At 62.3% G+C, this 15,679-nt stretch overlaps 5 protein-coding genes across 6 annotated transcripts; 2 read left to right on the plus strand and 3 right to left on the minus strand.

Annotated features, from left to right (window-relative positions):
* Positions 1–120: 120 nt before the first annotated feature.
* On the minus strand, positions 121–2,302 carry SNX21 (sorting nexin family member 21). The gene is made up of 3 exons (XM_030288614.4): positions 1,778–2,302; positions 1,489–1,643; positions 121–1,187 (listed from the first exon to the last, which is right to left on the minus strand). The coding sequence occupies exons 1-3, from the start codon at positions 2,046–2,048 to the stop codon at positions 516–518; spliced, it is 1,098 nt and encodes a 365-aa protein (XP_030144474.3). The 5' UTR covers positions 2,049–2,302; the 3' UTR covers positions 121–515.
* A 1,591-nt stretch (positions 2,303–3,893) lies between these two features.
* Positions 3,894–5,795, plus strand: TNNC2 (troponin C2, fast skeletal type). The gene is made up of 6 exons (XM_002192109.7): positions 3,894–4,042; positions 4,783–4,834; positions 4,914–5,057; positions 5,144–5,258; positions 5,335–5,471; positions 5,550–5,795. The coding sequence occupies exons 1-6, from the start codon at positions 4,040–4,042 to the stop codon at positions 5,579–5,581; spliced, it is 483 nt and encodes a 160-aa protein (XP_002192145.2). The 5' UTR covers positions 3,894–4,039; the 3' UTR covers positions 5,582–5,795.
* A 102-nt stretch (positions 5,796–5,897) lies between these two features.
* LOC115497903 (regulator of G-protein signaling 9-binding protein-like) lies at positions 5,898–7,443 on the plus strand. The gene is made up of 2 exons (XM_030288619.4): positions 5,898–6,616; positions 6,706–7,443. Exons 1-2 carry the CDS (start codon positions 6,424–6,426, stop codon positions 7,137–7,139), a joined length of 627 nt encoding a protein of 208 aa, XP_030144479.3. The 5' UTR covers positions 5,898–6,423; the 3' UTR covers positions 7,140–7,443.
* On the minus strand, positions 7,412–9,342 carry UBE2C (ubiquitin conjugating enzyme E2 C). The gene is made up of 6 exons (XM_030288620.4): positions 8,614–9,342; positions 8,509–8,536; positions 8,304–8,390; positions 7,924–8,128; positions 7,741–7,800; positions 7,412–7,602 (listed from the first exon to the last, which is right to left on the minus strand). Exons 1-6 carry the CDS (start codon positions 8,712–8,714, stop codon positions 7,544–7,546), a joined length of 540 nt encoding a protein of 179 aa, XP_030144480.1. The 5' UTR covers positions 8,715–9,342; the 3' UTR covers positions 7,412–7,543.
* A 143-nt stretch (positions 9,343–9,485) lies between these two features.
* Positions 9,486–13,902, minus strand: DNTTIP1 (deoxynucleotidyltransferase terminal interacting protein 1). 2 transcript variants are annotated; one of them, XM_030288617.4, is made up of 13 exons: positions 13,747–13,902; positions 13,601–13,671; positions 13,377–13,473; positions 13,143–13,241; positions 12,577–12,645; positions 12,235–12,291; positions 11,926–11,987; positions 11,432–11,477; positions 10,921–10,979; positions 10,679–10,739; positions 10,318–10,389; positions 10,046–10,101; positions 9,486–9,653 (listed from the first exon to the last, which is right to left on the minus strand). In XM_030288617.4, exons 1-13 carry the CDS (start codon positions 13,831–13,833, stop codon positions 9,515–9,517), a joined length of 975 nt encoding a protein of 324 aa, XP_030144477.1. In that variant the 5' UTR covers positions 13,834–13,902; the 3' UTR covers positions 9,486–9,514. The 2 variants fall into 2 exon arrangements, with proteins under 2 accessions (XP_030144477.1, XP_030144478.1); XM_030288618.4 differs by lacking the exon at positions 10,318–10,389.
* Between the last annotated feature and the right edge of the window lie 1,777 nt (positions 13,903–15,679).

The following is a 15,679-nucleotide window of genomic DNA, read 5'->3' on the forward strand; positions in this document are numbered from 1 at the left end:
GCCCAGCTGGGAGCTGGGAGAAGGGGATGAGGCAGCTCCCACCTCAATATGGAGGCTTGAGGCCTCCCACTGATGATGCCCTGGGGTAGTAAGGCTAAACAGACTCAGCAGGCGCCATGCTCTTCTTCCTGCCAAGACTTTATTTAATAAAGTCCTTTCTATTGTGTAAGTTCGATGGGAAGTTCCCGGCAAGAGCCCTGGACCCTGCCAGAAGCTTTCCCGTTCCCTTGCAAGGTGCCAGTATGTCCCAGCTAAAGTCTCAGCCACTCCAGGATCCCCTGCGGAGGGGGAGCAGCTTCTGGCAGCACCAATGTGAGTGGTGGACCCCCTTGAGTCCCCAGCCCCGCTAAACAGACTAACCACAGAGAAAGTGCATTCAGGAGGCAGCTCCAGGCATGGGCGGTGCTCCCCTGCCCCATTGCCACCCATGGCATTTCCCTCGCTGTTGCCAGCAGCCACAGGCCCGTGAGCTCCCCCACAGCCCTCGCCCTCCCGCCCCTGTTAGCACAGGTGGCTCATTCCAGAGGTTCCTTGATCAGGCATTCCTTCAGGGAAGGCTGCTGCTGCAGAGGCAGCCCAGCTTCCCGCAGGTCCTGCAGCCGTGCCTCTGAGCGCCGCTTGTCCTTGCCCACCTTCCAGGCCAGGTGGACGTGAGCCTGCAGGAAGGGTCCCAGGAGCGGGTGGCTGCCCTGGGCCTCCAGCAGCTGCAGCGCCTGCTCGCAGCAGCCATGGGCCTCACTGAGCTGGTCCAGCTCCTGGTGGCAGACGGCCAGCCCGGCCAGGGTCAGCAGGAAGCGGCCGGAGCTGCAGACCCCCAGCCGGTCCTGCAGCCGGTAGGCGTTGGCCCAGGTGGCCAGGGCCTCGCGGTACATGCCGGTGCAGGTCAGGCGCTGCGCGGCCTGCAGGTCCGGCAGGAAGAAGAACTCGAGGAACTCGGGAGAGCGGCGGATCTCGTCGATGGAGTGCAGATGGGACAGGAACTGTTCGAAGGCTCGGCTCCGCTTGGCAATGGTCTCGGCAGTGAAGTTCCGGCGCAGTCTCTTCCTGGGGAATGCAACGCTGGCCATGTTGCAGCTGAAGCGGCAGCGCAGGCGGCGGTTCAGCTGCTCAAAGTCCGAGTAGCGCCGGGCGATGGTGGCAGGGGCCTTGTCAAACTGGCCAGAGCGGATCAGGTAGATGGTGTAGAGCTGTGGGGGAGGCAGGTGTCAGGCAGTGCTGTGGGCACGTTGTTCCCGGCACAAGCACAGCGGGGTGTGCGGCCACAAAGGGGCTGGGGGAGTTTGCCCAAACAGAAGGGAGTGGACTGGGCTGCTGCAGCCGCAGCACCCATCAGCAATAATTACCTGAGGCTCATCTGAGCCGCCAGCACCATCCAAGCAGCACGGAGAAAGAGAAAAAAATAAGCACCAGCCCCGTGGGGTCCCTGCCCCGGGGAGAGCAGGACTCGTACCCACCCCGTGCCCGCCCAGCCGCGCCGGGCTCACTCACCACGTACTTGGAAGAGCGCTCGCTGACCACGCTGGCGCTGGTGACCTCGAAGAGCAGCCGCTGCGGTGCCAGGCTGCCCCGCGACCTCCGCCACAGCTCCTGCAGCTGCCGGGTCAGCAGGCTGCCGCCGGGACGCTCCGCCGCAGAGACCCACTCTGTGTCGGGAGAGGAGCGTCAGTGCCCCCCGTGGGGACAGGGCTCTGACATCTGTCGGGCTGCCGGACGCCACCATCGCATAAGTGTCCCTGGAGTCACCCTAGTCCCCCCAGCTCACCGCCCCAGCACCTGCCTCCGTCCTCCGTGCCTGCTGCCGCCCCCGGCGCCTGCGGCGGCTCCTCCAGCTCCTCGCTAGCTCCGTCCCCCTCCTCCTCTTCCTCCTCGTCCTCGTGGCTGGTGAAGCTCAGGGTGCCGCTGAGGCGCGTCGACAGCCCCTCGGTGTCGTCCTCCAGCTCGGAGCTCTCCGGGCAGTCCTCGGCCTCGCCGCCGCCGCCCGCCGGCTCCTCCCGGCCGCCCTCGCCCGCCAGCGCGTGCCGCAGCCGGTGCAGGATGCGGGCGGCCATCGCTGCCGGGGGTCCGGCCCGGCACCGCGGCACGGCGGGGCCGGGGGCTGCCCACCGCGGCACGGCCCCCCGCGGGGACAGCCCGGCCCCGGGACAGCCCGGCCCCGGGACAGCCTCCCGCTGCTGCCCCCGCCCCGCTCCGCTCGCGCTGCCCCGGGCCGAGCCGAGCCGAACCGGGCGCTGCCGAGCGATGGCCGCTCCGCCACGGCTCGTCCCGGGATCCTCCCTGCGCGGCTCCGCCTCCGCCGGGAACCCGGATCGGGGCGGCGGAGCCGGCACCGCCCGGCACGGCCGGGATCGGGATCAGCGCTTGCGGCGCCGGCCGGCACCATCGGGATCGGCTCTCCCAGCACTGCCCGGCACGGCCGAGATCGGGATCGGTCCCTGCAGCACCGCCCGGGACTCTCGGCTCAGGGTCAGGGCTCAGCCGGGCTCTGCCCGCAGCCCCTGCCTAGGAACCGACCCCGCCCTTCCCCGTCTCGGTTCCTCTGTCCCCTGTCCGGGATGTCCTGGTCGGGCCGGGATTTGCCGGATATCTGCCCTGTGCCCACAGGACCCCCACACTCCAGTGCTCGGCGCTGTGGTGTCCCAAGGTCTTGATACCCCAATACCCTGGCATCGCTGTGCCCTTACAAGCCGGTTCACCGACACCCTTGTATCCTGCTACCCAGACTCAGGCTCCTCATCCCACTGGGATGTCCTCTGGGCCATCTTGGCACCCTGCCCTCCTGGCCTCAGTCGGCCTCCTCGCCACGGGCCCCATGGCCAGGCTGCACCTCCAGCACTTGCCTGGCCTTTTTTAGAGCCTGCCCGCTCACTCCTCACTGCTTCCTTGGGAATGTCTATAAATATCGAGGAAGCAGCCCAGCTGCTGCCATCACTCTGTCCATCGCTTGTTCACTGTGTCCTGTTCCAGCACCCTGCACCTCACCCGGGCTCAGATGGGACCCCTGAGCTTCCCTGAGCAGGGTGGGATGCACTAGGGGCTGGACTTGTTCCCCGTTCCCACCTGGTGAATGGGGGTCCCAGCAAAACCAGGAGCCAGGAAACCCCTGGGCGTCCCTGGCACTGGGACCTTGTGGGACAGAGATGTGTCACCCTGACCCCCCTGCAGCCCTGAGACTCTGAGCGCCACAGGGCATGGGCCACTTGGCCAGTGCGTCCCCAGAGCCACCAGCCCCAGCCGGTCCTGGCAGCAGTGGCTGGCACAGGCTGTGAGTGTGAGGACTGAGCCTTCGAGGAGGCACCGGGCATAATTCCCACTCCTCAGAAGCACGAAAAGATGGACCTATTTCCGGAAACAGATGCCAACAGCACTGGGGACCCCAAACCATGGGGCTCATGCTCCAAATCTCTCCAGGGACTTCATGCCCTGGGTCCCACTGGGAACCCCTTCCTTATCTGGGGTGGGGGGCGGCAGCACTGCTCTGCCTGGGCCTCTTGGAGCAGAAAATTGGGGTGCAGGGGGTGGGACGCCGTGCTGGGGGAAACCAGCTTGGTATTGGGAGCTTGGGTCAGGAAGGGCTGCATTTTCACGGGCCAGTGGGTGATAGTCCATGCCCCTGAGCAGGGGGGATCCTGTCCCCCTTACCCGGGTGATGCTGACGTCTCCAGGGCTATTTTTAACCCCCTCATTGCTGAGTTGCCTTGGATGGGGGTGTTGGGGGTGGGCAGAGCTGCGCTCCTGCCACAGTTTTGATCTCCCTCCTGAAGGGCTTGAATTTCCATCCCAGCCTCATCCCCACGTTAATCCCAGCCCTTGGCCAATAAAGCTTTGGCTAAATTAGGTAAAGGCACCAGTTGCCAGTGAGAGGGGCTGGATGCTGCCAGAGCGCTGATAGGCTGAGGGGGCCAGGGGGCCGTAGCTGGAGGAACATCCCACAGAGGAGACACTACAAATTGGGGTGCCAGGGGCACCACGAAGCTTCTGGGAGTTCCTGCTGCAGGAGCTGGTGATTCTCTGGGGTTGGGAAACCCAATAAATTCCCAAGATGGTAAGCATTCCTGTGTGCTGTGTGCCATGTGCTGTGTGCCAGGACAAGACCTGACTGGGCAGGAGGCACCAGGGAGGTCTGGGCTGTGGAGGTGCCTCTGCAGAAGGCAGCAGGGATATGGTCCCCAGTGCTGGGCTGGCCATGGCAGTGAGGACAGGGAAGCGTTGGGATGGTGCAGGGTCCCCGCAGGACAGATCTGAGGGTGAGTGCGTGGCTGCTGAGGGGTGCAGGTTCCTGGGGACACCATCTCAGCCCTGTTTGGAGCTCAGAGCTGCACAGAGGCAGGGGTAGCAGGGGTGGCTGAAAGCCGAGTGCTGGGTCATGCGACACAGCGTTGCTGCTGGCTCCACGGCCGGCCTGCGCCTCCAGGAGAAACTCGATCGGGGTTGACAGGTGCCACGGCTGTAGCCCCAGCGATCCCTACAAGGGGAGCTGAGGAGATCCCAAAAATAGCACTGCATGCCCAGGATGCCAAGGCTGTACACAGGCACCATGACCCCAGCACAATGGAGACCCCCGGATTAATGGGAGACTCGGGCAGGCAGCTCCCTGCAGCCCTCCATGCTCATGGGTGCCTGGAAGGCATCAGAACTGTAGGGATTGCTGGTGTCTGTGACTCATGGCAGCACAGGATCATCCTGCAGCAGGGCAGAGGCTCTTTCCACAGCCAAGCACTGTTGGGTCACGCTGTATGAGGGGTCTCTGGCCTGATATGGGTGCCCCTCTCCCTTGCCTTACAGACGGACCAGCAGGCAGAAGCCCGTGCCTTCCTCAGCGAGGAGATGATTGCGGGTGAGTGTGGGGATGGTAGGGACAGGGGCTAGACATGGCCATGGTGCACTGCTCAGAGACCTGACCTGTCTCTCCACAGAGTTCAAAGCCGCCTTTGACATGTTCGATGCTGATGGCGGTGGAGACATCAGCACCAAGGAGCTGGGGACGGTGATGAGAATGCTGGGCCAGAACCCCACCAAAGAGGAGTTGGATGCCATCATTGAGGAGGTGGACGAGGATGGTGAGCAGCCCTTGGTGGCTGGTGGCAGGGGTGGGTACTGGATCCTGGGCAGGCAGCCTGACCCACGCTTGGCTTCCTCCCCACAGGCAGCGGCACCATCGACTTCGAGGAGTTCCTGGTCATGATGGTGCGCCAGATGAAAGAGGATGCCAAAGGCAAGTCTGAGGAGGAGTTGGCCAACTGCTTCCGCATCTTTGACCGGTGAGTGTGGGGGCGAAGTGGCCCATCCTGTCTGTGGGGGCGAGCAAGGTCGCATCCCTCCCTCACCCTCCTGCAGGAATGCAGATGGGTTCATTGACATTGAGGAGCTGGGCGAGATCCTGAGAGCCACTGGGGAGCCTGTCACTGATGAGGACATAGAGGACATGATGAAGGACTCAGACAAGAACAATGACGGTCGCATCGACTTTGATGGTGAGCAATGGCCCCAGACAAGCACCCATGCTGTGCACCCAGGCAGGGCCACGGGCTGAGGCTGCTGCTCTCTTGCAGAGTTCCTGAAGATGATGGAAGGTGTGCAGTAAGGGACCAGACATTCCTCAGGCCAGCTGCTGCACCCAGCCCTGCTCCTCTGCTCTCCAGGGAGCAGCAGCTCCACAGCATCTGGCCCTCAGCACTGGCTGGGACCTTGCTCCATGCCAGGGTCCTGGTCTCATCTCACCACCGGCGGCTGAGCTTTTCCTCCCACCTGTCACCTGTGGCTTTGATTCGAGCCTCAATTAAAGAGGAAAGGCTTGAGCTGCTGGTGCAGGATTTCACTGGGGGTGCATGGGGAGGGGGCTGTGGCAGTGTGCCCCTGCTCTGCTCCAGGGAGGGAACGTGGGCGGGCTCACGCCACAGGGAAGTGCTGCAGGAGCAGCCCAGAGTTGTGGTTCCCACGGCCTCTTGGGCAGGCGCCAGTGCTGAGCTCAGAGTTTCCGTGCAGAGCAGCTCGTTCACACGCCAGAGGGTGGCCCTGGCCCCGAGAGTCCCGCTCCAGGGCAGGGCTGTGGGACTACAGGGGTTCTAGAGAGCCACCACTGCCCGCCCCACATCTCCCCCCAGAGGACCTGGCTGTAAGGTGGAAGGACAGGAGCAGCCCCCTCCCTACAGGGGAAAGGTGGCACTTGTCCCTGTGGCCCTCTGTGAAGAAGGCTGTGCTAGCCTGCTGGCAATCACAGCTCCCTGGGGACCAGCTGGGGTGGAGCAGAGCAGGGGGGAAGAGGCGGGGTACAGTCCCCAGCCAGGGTGGGTGGTACACCGAACCAAAACACAGCTCAGAGCTGCTCACAAACCCAAGCACAGCACTGTGGCACAGAGCGGCCAAGCCCCCTGGAGAGCCATCGGCCACCGTGGGCATCCCGAGCCTGCCTTTTCACTGGGCATAATGGCACCAGGCAGAAGGGACGCGTGCCGCGGGCGGGGGGCAGTGGGAACATGTGCCACAGCCCAGGCTGCCCTCTGCAAGGCCACGGCCGGACACCGGCAGCTGGTGCTGCAGCTTGGGGGGAGCGGTGACAGCCCTCGGCTGCGTGAGGAGCGGCGCAGGAGGAGCGCAGAGGCCCGTGAGCTCAGCATGGGTAAGGAGGGAACTGCTGTACCGGGCAGGAGCCCACAGGGGCCAAGGAGGGGCTCCAGGGCCGCCCCAGCTCACACGCCTGTCCCACAGGGCTGCGGCGGACGCTGCTGGCGGGGCTGCGGCAGGGCCCGGCGAGCCCTGCGGAGAGGCAGGAGCTGGAGCGGCTCTGGGTGCTCTTCCTCTCTGCCCTGGAGCTCTTCCTGCAGGACCTGTACAGAGCCCAGCGCCTCTGCCAGCTCTTCTCCATGCAAGGGGGTGGCGTTGCCCCGCTGCGCACTGGACTGGGGGGCTGGGGGCTGCCCAGCCGGCGAGGAGGGGGTCCCACACAGCCCCTGACCGCCCAGTGCTTGGAGGAGGAGATCGAGCAGGTGAGGGCCACGCTGGCAGAGATGGAGAGCAGAGCCAACATACCACCATGGACAGTGGAAGCCACAGAGACCACACTGCCAGCAGAGACAAGCGGCACCACACAGAGAGCAGCTTGGGGCGGCCCCTGTGCTGGGCACTGCTGTGGGGTGCTGTGAGCTAGGGGGGCAGGAGATAGCAGCAAAGGTGACACCCCTGTCACAGAGCAGGAGACAGAGGTACCCCTAAAGTCCTCAACCCTGCCTTTGCAGGTGATGGTGGGGGCTGCTCCCCCCCTGTACATGGAATGGAATTGCTCCATGCCCCCAAATATTGATAAAGCATCCATTACCCCACAGGGATCAGTATCCCTTCCACCCTTCCTGCCCACACTTGCAGAGGGGCCTCTGGACACTCAGGGTGTGCTAGAGCTGCCACAGAATCCCCTGCAGAAGTTATAAACCTGCATTTATTTATACATTACCGTGGCTCGGACTGCGACATTAATTTAAAAACAGCCTATGATACAGAATGCGGGGGATGGCCGGGAGGGAGGGGGTGCGTTGAGGGGTGGTGGTGATGGTCAGGTCTCCTGGCTCTTGGTCTGCTTGTTGTATGTCTCCCGCACATACTTCTTGTAGGCTGAGGAGAGAGAGAACATGACACCAAGGGCCCTGAGGCAGTGGCCAGGGTAGCTGTGGGGCCAGACAGGCACTGGGGGCTGTGCTGCTGCCCATCCCAGTGGGGAAGGGGCAGGAGGGTTCTGCTCCAGGCACTCACCGACTTGGTTGTTCCAGAGCTCGGCAGCATGTGTGTTCAGAGGGCTCTCGATGTTTGGCTCTGGAAACAGTGGCTGGGTTAGCTGGTGACCTGGACACCCTTGAGCCCTGATCTGGGTTGGACAGCCCCACCACCACCACCCCTTCCCCCAGCACTCCACAGCAGTTTGTCCGTGAGACCCACCTGCCAGCAGGCTCTGTATGGAGAGCAGGATGGTGCGGACATCATACAGCGCTGACCACTTTTCCTTGAGGATGTCGAGGCAGATGTTGCCCTGGGTGTCGACGTTGGGGTGGTAGCAGGGGGTCAGGAACCGCACGGTGGGTGCTGTGTAGGGGTACCCGCTGGGGAACTCCAGTGACAACTTGTACCGCAGCTCCTCATAGGCCTGGGGGTGAGAGTCAAGGGGGACAGGAGTCAGGGGGGGCCGTAGCCCCAGAGGTGTGGGGAAGCCTCGGGGAAAAAGAGGTACAAGGGCAATGGAGGGCTAGGACCACCCTCAGCTGAAGGGAGGAAGGTGGGGCAGGGTCAGGGCCACCCCAGACCGGGATCTCGCCTCTCACCGTTCCGGCGGCGCCGTCAATGGTCCCGATCCACTTGAAGAGGTTGTCGGACTCGGGGAAGGCAGAAATGCCTTTGTCACCGGACATCTGCGGGGGCAGCGCGTCAGGGCGGCCCGGGATACCCCGAGACACCCTCCCAACCCAGTTCAGCCCCAGGTGCCTTTGGGACCCCCAAACCCCGACTCGGCCCCGGGGCCCCACTCACCATCAGTGCCATCAGTTCTTGCTGCAGCCTGCGGAGAAAGCGCACGTTACCGGCCGGCTCACCGGGGCCGCCCCCGCCCTCAGCCCCGGTCCCGGTTCCGCTCACCTCTTCCCCACCGCGCCGCGGGCCGCCGTGGCCCCGGTCTCAGCCGCTTTGCGGGCGGCTGCGCTGGACACGGCGGCGGGGTCGGCGTTCTGTGAGGCCATAGCGGCTCCCGGGGCACGGACCAGCACACTGGCACCGGCCGCCGCTGCCGGCGGGTCACGGGCGGGACGCGGCTCCCGCTCCCGGGCGGCGCCGCACCGGACTCCGCTGGCTCTTCCCCTCCCTCCCGCAGTCCCGCTCGGGGCAGGACTCGGGCCCCTCTGCGGCTCTGCCGGTGCCGAGCGCTGGTCAGGGCTCCCCTAGGGGGGCTCCCCGGTGCCGAACGGCGGCGCTTGGGGCTCTCCCGTGAGGCGGCGGCCCGATCCCAACCCCGTTCCAGACGCCCTCCGATTCAGGAGCGGCTGAGTGCCAACCCCTCTCCGGTGCAGGAGCGGCTGGGTGCTAACCCCTCTCCGGTGCAGAGCGGCTCGGTCGCAGCCCCGCTCCCGGACACTCCCCGGCACGCTCGCCCCGCGCGGCCCCGCCCGCTCCCGCGCCCCGTTTGAATATTCCCACGTGCGCCCCCCCGCCAATCAGCGCGCAGCCCTGTTCGAGCCGGCCAATCACGGCCCGCCGAGGATGCAGCTCCCACGGTAACGGCCAGCGGCCGCCGGCAGTGACGCTCCACGCTCTGATTGGTCGCTGCCCCGCGGGTCCCGCCGGCCCGGACGCGGCCGGAGCCCGGTGCCCGGCCCCGGGGAGCGGCCCGAGCCCGGTGCATGGCCCCGGGGAGCGGCCCGAGCCCGGTGCCCGGCCCCGGGAGACGGCCCGAGCCCGGTGCCCGGCCCCGGGGAGCGGCCCGAGCCCGGTGCCCGGTCCAGGAAGCGGCGAGCTGGGAGCGAAGCGGCTTTATTGGGGGGCCTCAGGGTTCGGGGGGGTCCTCGGGGGGCGGCACGTCCCCCCCGCGGCGAAGCGTCTCCATGTGCTTCTGCATCTTCTCAGTCATCCAGGCTGGTGGGATGAAGGGCTTCAGCTCTTCCAGCCGCAGATCAACAGAGTCCCTGCGGAGGAAGGAGGGTGACGTGGAGGGACTCAGCACCCACTGCTGACCCACCATGTCCCCTGGCACACATCAGTACCAAGCCCAGACCCACCAACCCACCATCAGTACCAGGCCCAGACCCACCAAACCCACCATGGATCTCAATTAGCACTAAGCCCAAACCCACCATGGACCCCCAACCAACACCAAGTCCCAACCTTAGTTGCCCAACATAGCCCCGTGGGCACCAATCCCCAACCATAACCGAGCCCCCCAACCACCATGCACAGAGAGTTCCTCCAGCACGGGATGTCTCTGCAATGTAGCACTGAGGCAGGACATGGTGGGGGCCCCCCCAAGAAGCAGCCTCAGGCCCAGCAGCACTTACAGAATTTCTGCTTCGGTCCTCACCTGTAATCCTCACTGGCGGCCAAATCCCGAATGTCCTCTTCAATGAGGAGGTAGGCCTGTGGCACAAGGCGGGGGACACCTCAGGGTGCCTGCGAGGGGCAGCCAGGGCAGCGCCACACCCCCCAGCCACCACTGTCCCCGTGGGAGCCAGCCCCATGCCCCAGTCCTGTGGGAGGGGACGGACCTTGGCAGCGCCGTGTCCCCGTGCCCTGCCTATCCTCCTGCCACCGCCGCCTGGCCCTGCGGCGGGCCCTGCGCCCGGCCGTACTCACCATCTTGCCCCCAATGGCCCTCATGTGCTGCTGCTCTGTCAGCCAGTGCTTATCCTGCGGGTCGGCTGCGTACTGCAATAAAGCAGCAAGGACCGAGCTGAGAACGGGTGACAGACCCTCCCCTGAAAGCCCCGCTCTGCTCTGCCCCCGCTCCGCCTGCCCTGCTCCAGCCTCAGCCCTGGCTCTGCCAAACCTGCTGCCTTGGCAGGCATGCGACACCACTGGTTAGTGCTGTGTGCTAGCCAGACCTTGGGAACACGATCCAAGACAACAAACAAGGGCATGGGGGAGGCAGTAAACAAGGGAGCAGAAACACACATTCCTAATTCCCATGGGAAACCATCTGGCTGTGGCACCTGACCTTAAAGAGGTGGGGATGCTTGATGTAGAGTCGCCCTCTTGTTCCTCCCATCCCGAGAGCTCTGCAAGAGGAACATGAGGGGCGTTAGGGTTGTGGGGAGGGCAGCTGCAGCGGCACAGGGACACCCCTCTCCTCCCCAAGCCCTTCCTACTGCTTTTGAGGCAGAGAAGCGAAGTGACGGGAGGAGTGTCACGGGCTCCTGCCTGGGGACACCACCCTCCATCGACAGGGCCGATCCTTACTTGTTTGCTCGAGATCCCAGCACAAAGGTTGTGGTTTCAGTCAGTCGGGATGGATCCCACTACAGAGCAATTGGAAAAGGGGCAACATTAGAAATGAAGTTGCTGCTGGCCATGCTCCACAAGCCTCGGCTCTCTCACAGGGAACCTTGGAGCTGTCTCCAGACTGGGAGGGAGGGAGCTGGCCAATGACCTCCAGCCTTCCGCAGGGGAGGGACGTTACATTCTGTCTGGGCTGATCTAAGCAGTTTCCCTCGTGGGAAACACTTGTGGGATTCTCCTGGCTACTCCCGGTCTCCTCAGGCCTCCCTCAGCGGCACCACACCACAGGTGCCTGGGGAGACCAGCAAAGGCCTCCGGGCACTTCGCTTCCTCTTCTTGCTCCCGCCCTGCCCAGGGCCCCAGCAGGGCAGGGCACAGCCCGCGCTGTCCTGCGCTCCTGCAGCTGCAGGGCTCTGCTGCTGGGAGCAAAGGGGAGGAGAGAGGGAGCCCAGCAGTGTCGGACAGCTAATACCTTTGGTCCATCCCTTTTCACAGGCTCAGAGACTTTGAGCTTCCACCTGAGGGGAAGGAAAACACAGTAAGAATGAGTCCCAATGGGATCAGCTTAGTCACCAGCAGTAGCAGCAACTGAGCTCAAACCCTTCCAAATCCACCACTTTTCACACCCTCCATTTCCCCACAGCGCCCAGCTTTGGACCTTCAGCTTTGCTGCACATTGTCCTCTCCTGGTTGCCCAGATCCCCCCACCCCCTGTGTCTCACCACTCGCTCCGGATGGTCCATCTGGACCTTTTCACCCCTTTGGGCCTATTTAAAATCCCTCCTTTTAAGGTCTTTGAATCCTGAGGGGAACACCTCAACCTAACCCTGCTTCTGCCCATACCCAGAAGAGCTCCCATTACTTCTCCGTAGGAGAGGAGTCTGTGGGGTTTCTGTGCTCCCCACAGGCAGCCTCATTCCCCCTGCCCTCCCAAAACAGGGGCTTTAGCTCAGGGTTTGTACTCACGCTGCCATGCCTGAGACTCCACGGTCATTTGACAGGCTCTGTCCTGGAGGCCGCCCCTTCCTCTGCATGGAAGAAATCCTTCTGTGACTCAGCTGTGCTGCCTGAGGGAACCCTCTCAGCAACCCTCCCTCTCCCAGGGAAGCTGCTTCTTTTGTCACAGGCAAAAACACTGCCTGTGCCAGAGTGAGCGCCTCCAATGCCTCAAAAAAGCTGTCTGTGCACCTCCATGCACTCACACTCTGGGAATGGCCAGGAATGAGGGCCAGGCTTCCCAAAACATAAAATCTCTTGTGAGGAAAACCATCCTACCTTTTTTGGAATGGGGCTCCCTCGGCGGCTCAGCTCCTCATCCATCTGTCGGGCACGCTGGAAGGGAAGGGCAGTGGGATGAGCAGGGCTCTTCTCCCTACCTGGCCAGGTGAACACTGACCCCAGCCCATCTCCATGAGCAGCACTGAACTGCAGCAAGCAGCCCCCACACCTGGGATTCTCCTTGCCCTGCATTCCCTTCAAGCCAAACATCCCCACTCTGCCTCTGCACTACTGCACTGGCAGCCAAGAAGAGTCAGAGAACAAAGTGATCCATCCCAACTCTTCTTCTCCCAGCTTTCACAAGTCATTTAAACCTCTGTGTACAATCACCACAATTACCTTTGGCACTGCCTGCTCATGGGGCAACCTGGGAACCACCTTTTTGCCATCTGAGAACAGCAGTTTGGCCTGCAGGAAGACAAAAAAGGCTCCCTGGATTCTGGGCTCAGAGAAGGCCCCATAAGCAACCCCCACCTCTACGTATCTGCCTAAAAACCCTGCAACAGCTTTGCTTTTGGAGTGCTACCAGGCCACGCTTCCACAGACAGCCAGATGCAAAAGCACAATCTGAGCATGATAAATTCTGGCAAACTGGCAGATAAGCAAGACATGAAAGGAAAAATCCTGCCCAACCCTGCTAGGACCTTCTGACGGGTGCTGGGGGCCAGTTTCTGTGGGGCTCCAGCAGCGTGCCACGTTCCTTACAGCAGCAGTGAGAAGAAGCAGCATGAGCTGCCCAGCTCTGACTGCTCCCTTCTTCCCAGCGAGAATGAATCCCAACACAGCAGTCACACAACGGCTGCGGATGTCCCCTCACAGTGACAGCAAAGCTGTTAAGAGGGACACATTCTAGCCAGGCTGCTTTGCTTGGCTGTGCACTCAAGAGACACCTCACCAGCACACACCTGCTCCAGGCAGCTCCTACAGGTCTCCTGGATGAGCTGCTCTGGGTCCACCTCCTCCCCAACGTTATCACGCACATTGATTGCTGCTGTCTGGAAAAACTGGAGAGGAAAAGGCAGGAGAGAGGGTGACAGCCTGCGCAGTGCCAGCTCGGCTCTCACCGACTGGCGCGATGGCCTCGGTGGCACCGAGCTGTCCCCACGCACCTGCTGCTGCCCACCTGCCCCAGCGCTCACCTTCATGTACTTGTTGAAGATGCCCTGGATCTCCTCGTTGATGCTGGGCTGCAGCACAGCTCGCAGCAGGTCCATGGACACGCTGGGGTCCGTGAAGCTGCGGGACGAGGGGTCAGGAGGGGGGCGCGGAACCCGATCCTCCCCATCCCTGCGCTCGGATCTCATCCCGGCCCCGCAGTCCCGCCCTTCTCCTCCATCCACCGCATGCCCTGGTCCCGCCGTACCTGGTGGTCATCTGGGAGCGCCGCCCGCGCCGCTGCACCTGCCGGTGCTTGATCATGATGTTCCAGGGGCTCTGCGGGACACACGCGTCAGCCCCGGCCCCGCCACCGGCCCGCCCCAGCCCGGCCCGGCCCGGCTCCCTCCTCACCGTGCTGACCAGCTGCTCCTCGACATCGCCCGGGCCCTCCTCGCCCGGCGGCCCCGGCTGCTGCTCCGCATCGCGGGCGGCGCCCATGGCCGCGGTGCGGGCGGCCGGATGCGCGGGGATCCCGCGCCTGCATCATCGCGGCCCGACGGACGTGACGCGTTCCCGGCGGCGGGGCCGGGCCCGGTGTGTGCCCGGTGTGCGCTCGGCGAGTCCTGCGCTCCCCCCGTGCCCGCCCGGAGTGTCCCCGCCGAGCCCCGCGGGGCTGAGCGGTGCTGGAGGGCCAGGCAGGGCATGGCAGTCCTTTAAAGTCACCCTGTTCCACCCAGAGCGGGACCTGTCGCGGGGGGAGCCGGGCACGCGTGCCCTCTGGCCCTGCAGCTGGAGTGTGAATGCCAGTCTTTCCGTGATCTCCGTGTTTCCTCGTGTAATTCCTCGTTCTGAAATCTCATTGCTTTTCTGAGGAAACACCCCAAACCAGCGTTTCCTCATCTTGTCTGATGTGTGCAGAACAGTCAAAACAACTTTTTCGTTGTTTTCTAGCTAATCTCACCCCATGTCGTGGTCAAAGAGAAGCTTTTCTGTTGAATCATCGGGATAACAATTTGCATTGATAAACCATTTACTATTTTGGTAACATTCTCCCTCATTCCAAGATGATTCAGTGGGAGAAGCCAAGCACAGGGGATTCGCTGTGCAGAGCAGGGGTGTGCTCCAGCAGCCATCTCCAAATGCTGTCCCTGTCCTCTGTGCCAGTGGGGCAGCCCTGAGCTGTGCTGCGGGGGAAAGTGGGATCTCCTTCCCACCGGCTCTGCCAGATGCTCAGTCTTGTTTCATTTGTGTTCAAGGGATGAGTGTACGTGGCACTTGGAGCCATGATCTAATTGGCAAGGTGGTGACCAGTCAAAGTTTGGATTTGATGATCTCAGAGGTCTTTTCCAACCTAAACCTTTCTGTGGTTCTGTGGCTAATGCTGTGGGGGCTGTGTTGGTATCTCCGGAGGATGCTGTGCTGGTGTTTCTCAGCACCTGTCACTGCAGCCTGTGGCTGTGTCCCCTCAGTGTGACTCTCCTGCAGTAGCTGTTGGCTCTACAGCAACCACACTGGGCTCCCATGGAAGCCTGGAGTGACTGTGGGAGCAGAGGCTGCTGACTCAGGGGCTCACATGGTGGAAGAAGCTCCTGCCTTTGTCAACCCTTCCTGCTGCTTTGGCCAGGGCTGCACCTGGGGTAAGCTTTGGGCTGTTAGACAAACTCAGTGATGGATGTGGGGCCAACCAAGTCATCATCAACATTGACATAACTTCATTATCACCAGCACTGGGCTGCTTGTGCGCTTATTTTGGTTGCTTCAAGTTGTCAGCAATAAAAACCGGACATTGCCCAGAGAAGAGGAAGAATAACTGTGGCTGTAGGAATGCCCAGAGAAAGTGAGAAGGGTGATACTCTTAATCTGTGAGACTGGCCTGTGCTCTGTACCCACCTTGGTGGACAAATGTCCCATGTGTTTATTTGAATTAGGTGAAGCTGAGATCAGACCTTTGGAAAAGCTTTCCAATTAACAAAAAGACTTAAATCCTGAACAAATTCTCAATGATGGAGAAAACACGTTTGCAGGGAGAGAGATAACTTCAAGAGTGTGTCAGGGATCACCAAATCTAACTCATGTGGTGCCTTATTTGGGTCTTCTCCAGGCCCTGTTTTTTAATGGTAATTTTTCCATGGATCTCTGTGGTAGGTGCATGTCTGCCAGACACGAACACCTGGTTCTCAGCTGAGGTTCCCCGTGTTCCTGCTTGGTTCTCAGGGAGACTTTGGATAAGTCTCTCTGACCCTCAGTATCCTCAAGCATTTATTTCATCAGAGCAATTTGCTTGTCAGACATTCTTCTCCATTTGATCCCAAAATGTTATCCAGGATTATGGTCTGCTGAAACA

Source organism: Taeniopygia guttata, chromosome 20 (assembly GCF_048771995.1).
Source record: "Taeniopygia guttata chromosome 20, bTaeGut7.mat, whole genome shotgun sequence".
NCBI classification, from domain to species: Eukaryota; Metazoa; Chordata; class Aves; order Passeriformes; family Estrildidae; genus Taeniopygia; species Taeniopygia guttata.

Bases quoted from the DNA above. Each gene is read 5' to 3' on its own strand.
- SNX21 (XM_030288614.4), bottom strand. From the start codon at position 2,048: ATGGCCGCCCGCATCCTGCACCGGCTGCGGCACGCGCTGGCGGGCGAG. The intron at 1,644-1,777 runs GCAGGTGCTGGG...CTCCCGACACAG, and splicing joins AGCAGGCACGGAGGACGGAG to AGTGGGTCTCTGCGGCGGAG. The intron at 1,188-1,488 runs GTGAGTGAGCCC...CCTCCCCCACAG, and splicing joins AGCGCTCTTCCAAGTACGTG to CTCTACACCATCTACCTGAT.
- TNNC2 (XM_002192109.7), top strand. The intron at 5,058-5,143 runs GTGAGCAGCCCT...TCCTCCCCACAG, and splicing joins TGAGGAGGTGGACGAGGATG to GCAGCGGCACCATCGACTTC. The intron at 5,472-5,549 runs GTGAGCAATGGC...GCTCTCTTGCAG, and splicing joins CGGTCGCATCGACTTTGATG to AGTTCCTGAAGATGATGGAA.
- LOC115497903 (XM_030288619.4), top strand. From the start codon at position 6,424: ATGGCACCAGGCAGAAGGGACGCGTGCCGCGGGCGGGGGGCAGTGGGA. The intron at 6,617-6,705 runs GTAAGGAGGGAA...CCTGTCCCACAG, and splicing joins GGCCCGTGAGCTCAGCATGG to GGCTGCGGCGGACGCTGCTG.
- UBE2C (XM_030288620.4), bottom strand. From the start codon at position 8,714: ATGGCCTCACAGAACGCCGACCCCGCCGCCGTGTCCAGCGCAGCCGCC. The intron at 8,537-8,613 runs GTGAGCGGAACC...CTTTCTCCGCAG, and splicing joins CGCGGCGCGGTGGGGAAGAG to GCTGCAGCAAGAACTGATGG. The intron at 7,801-7,923 runs GTGGGTCTCACG...CACTGTTTCCAG, and splicing joins CATACAGAGCCTGCTGGCAG to AGCCAAACATCGAGAGCCCT.
- DNTTIP1 (XM_030288617.4), bottom strand. From the start codon at position 13,833: ATGGGCGCCGCCCGCGATGCGGAGCAGCAGCCGGGGCCGCCGGGCGAG. The intron at 10,390-10,678 runs GTCAGGTGCCAC...GCTTTATTGCAG, and splicing joins AGCATCCCCACCTCTTTAAG to TACGCAGCCGACCCGCAGGA. The intron at 9,654-10,045 runs GTGAGGACCGAA...CTTCCTCCGCAG, and splicing joins GCCGCCAGTGAGGATTACAG to GGACTCTGTTGATCTGCGGC.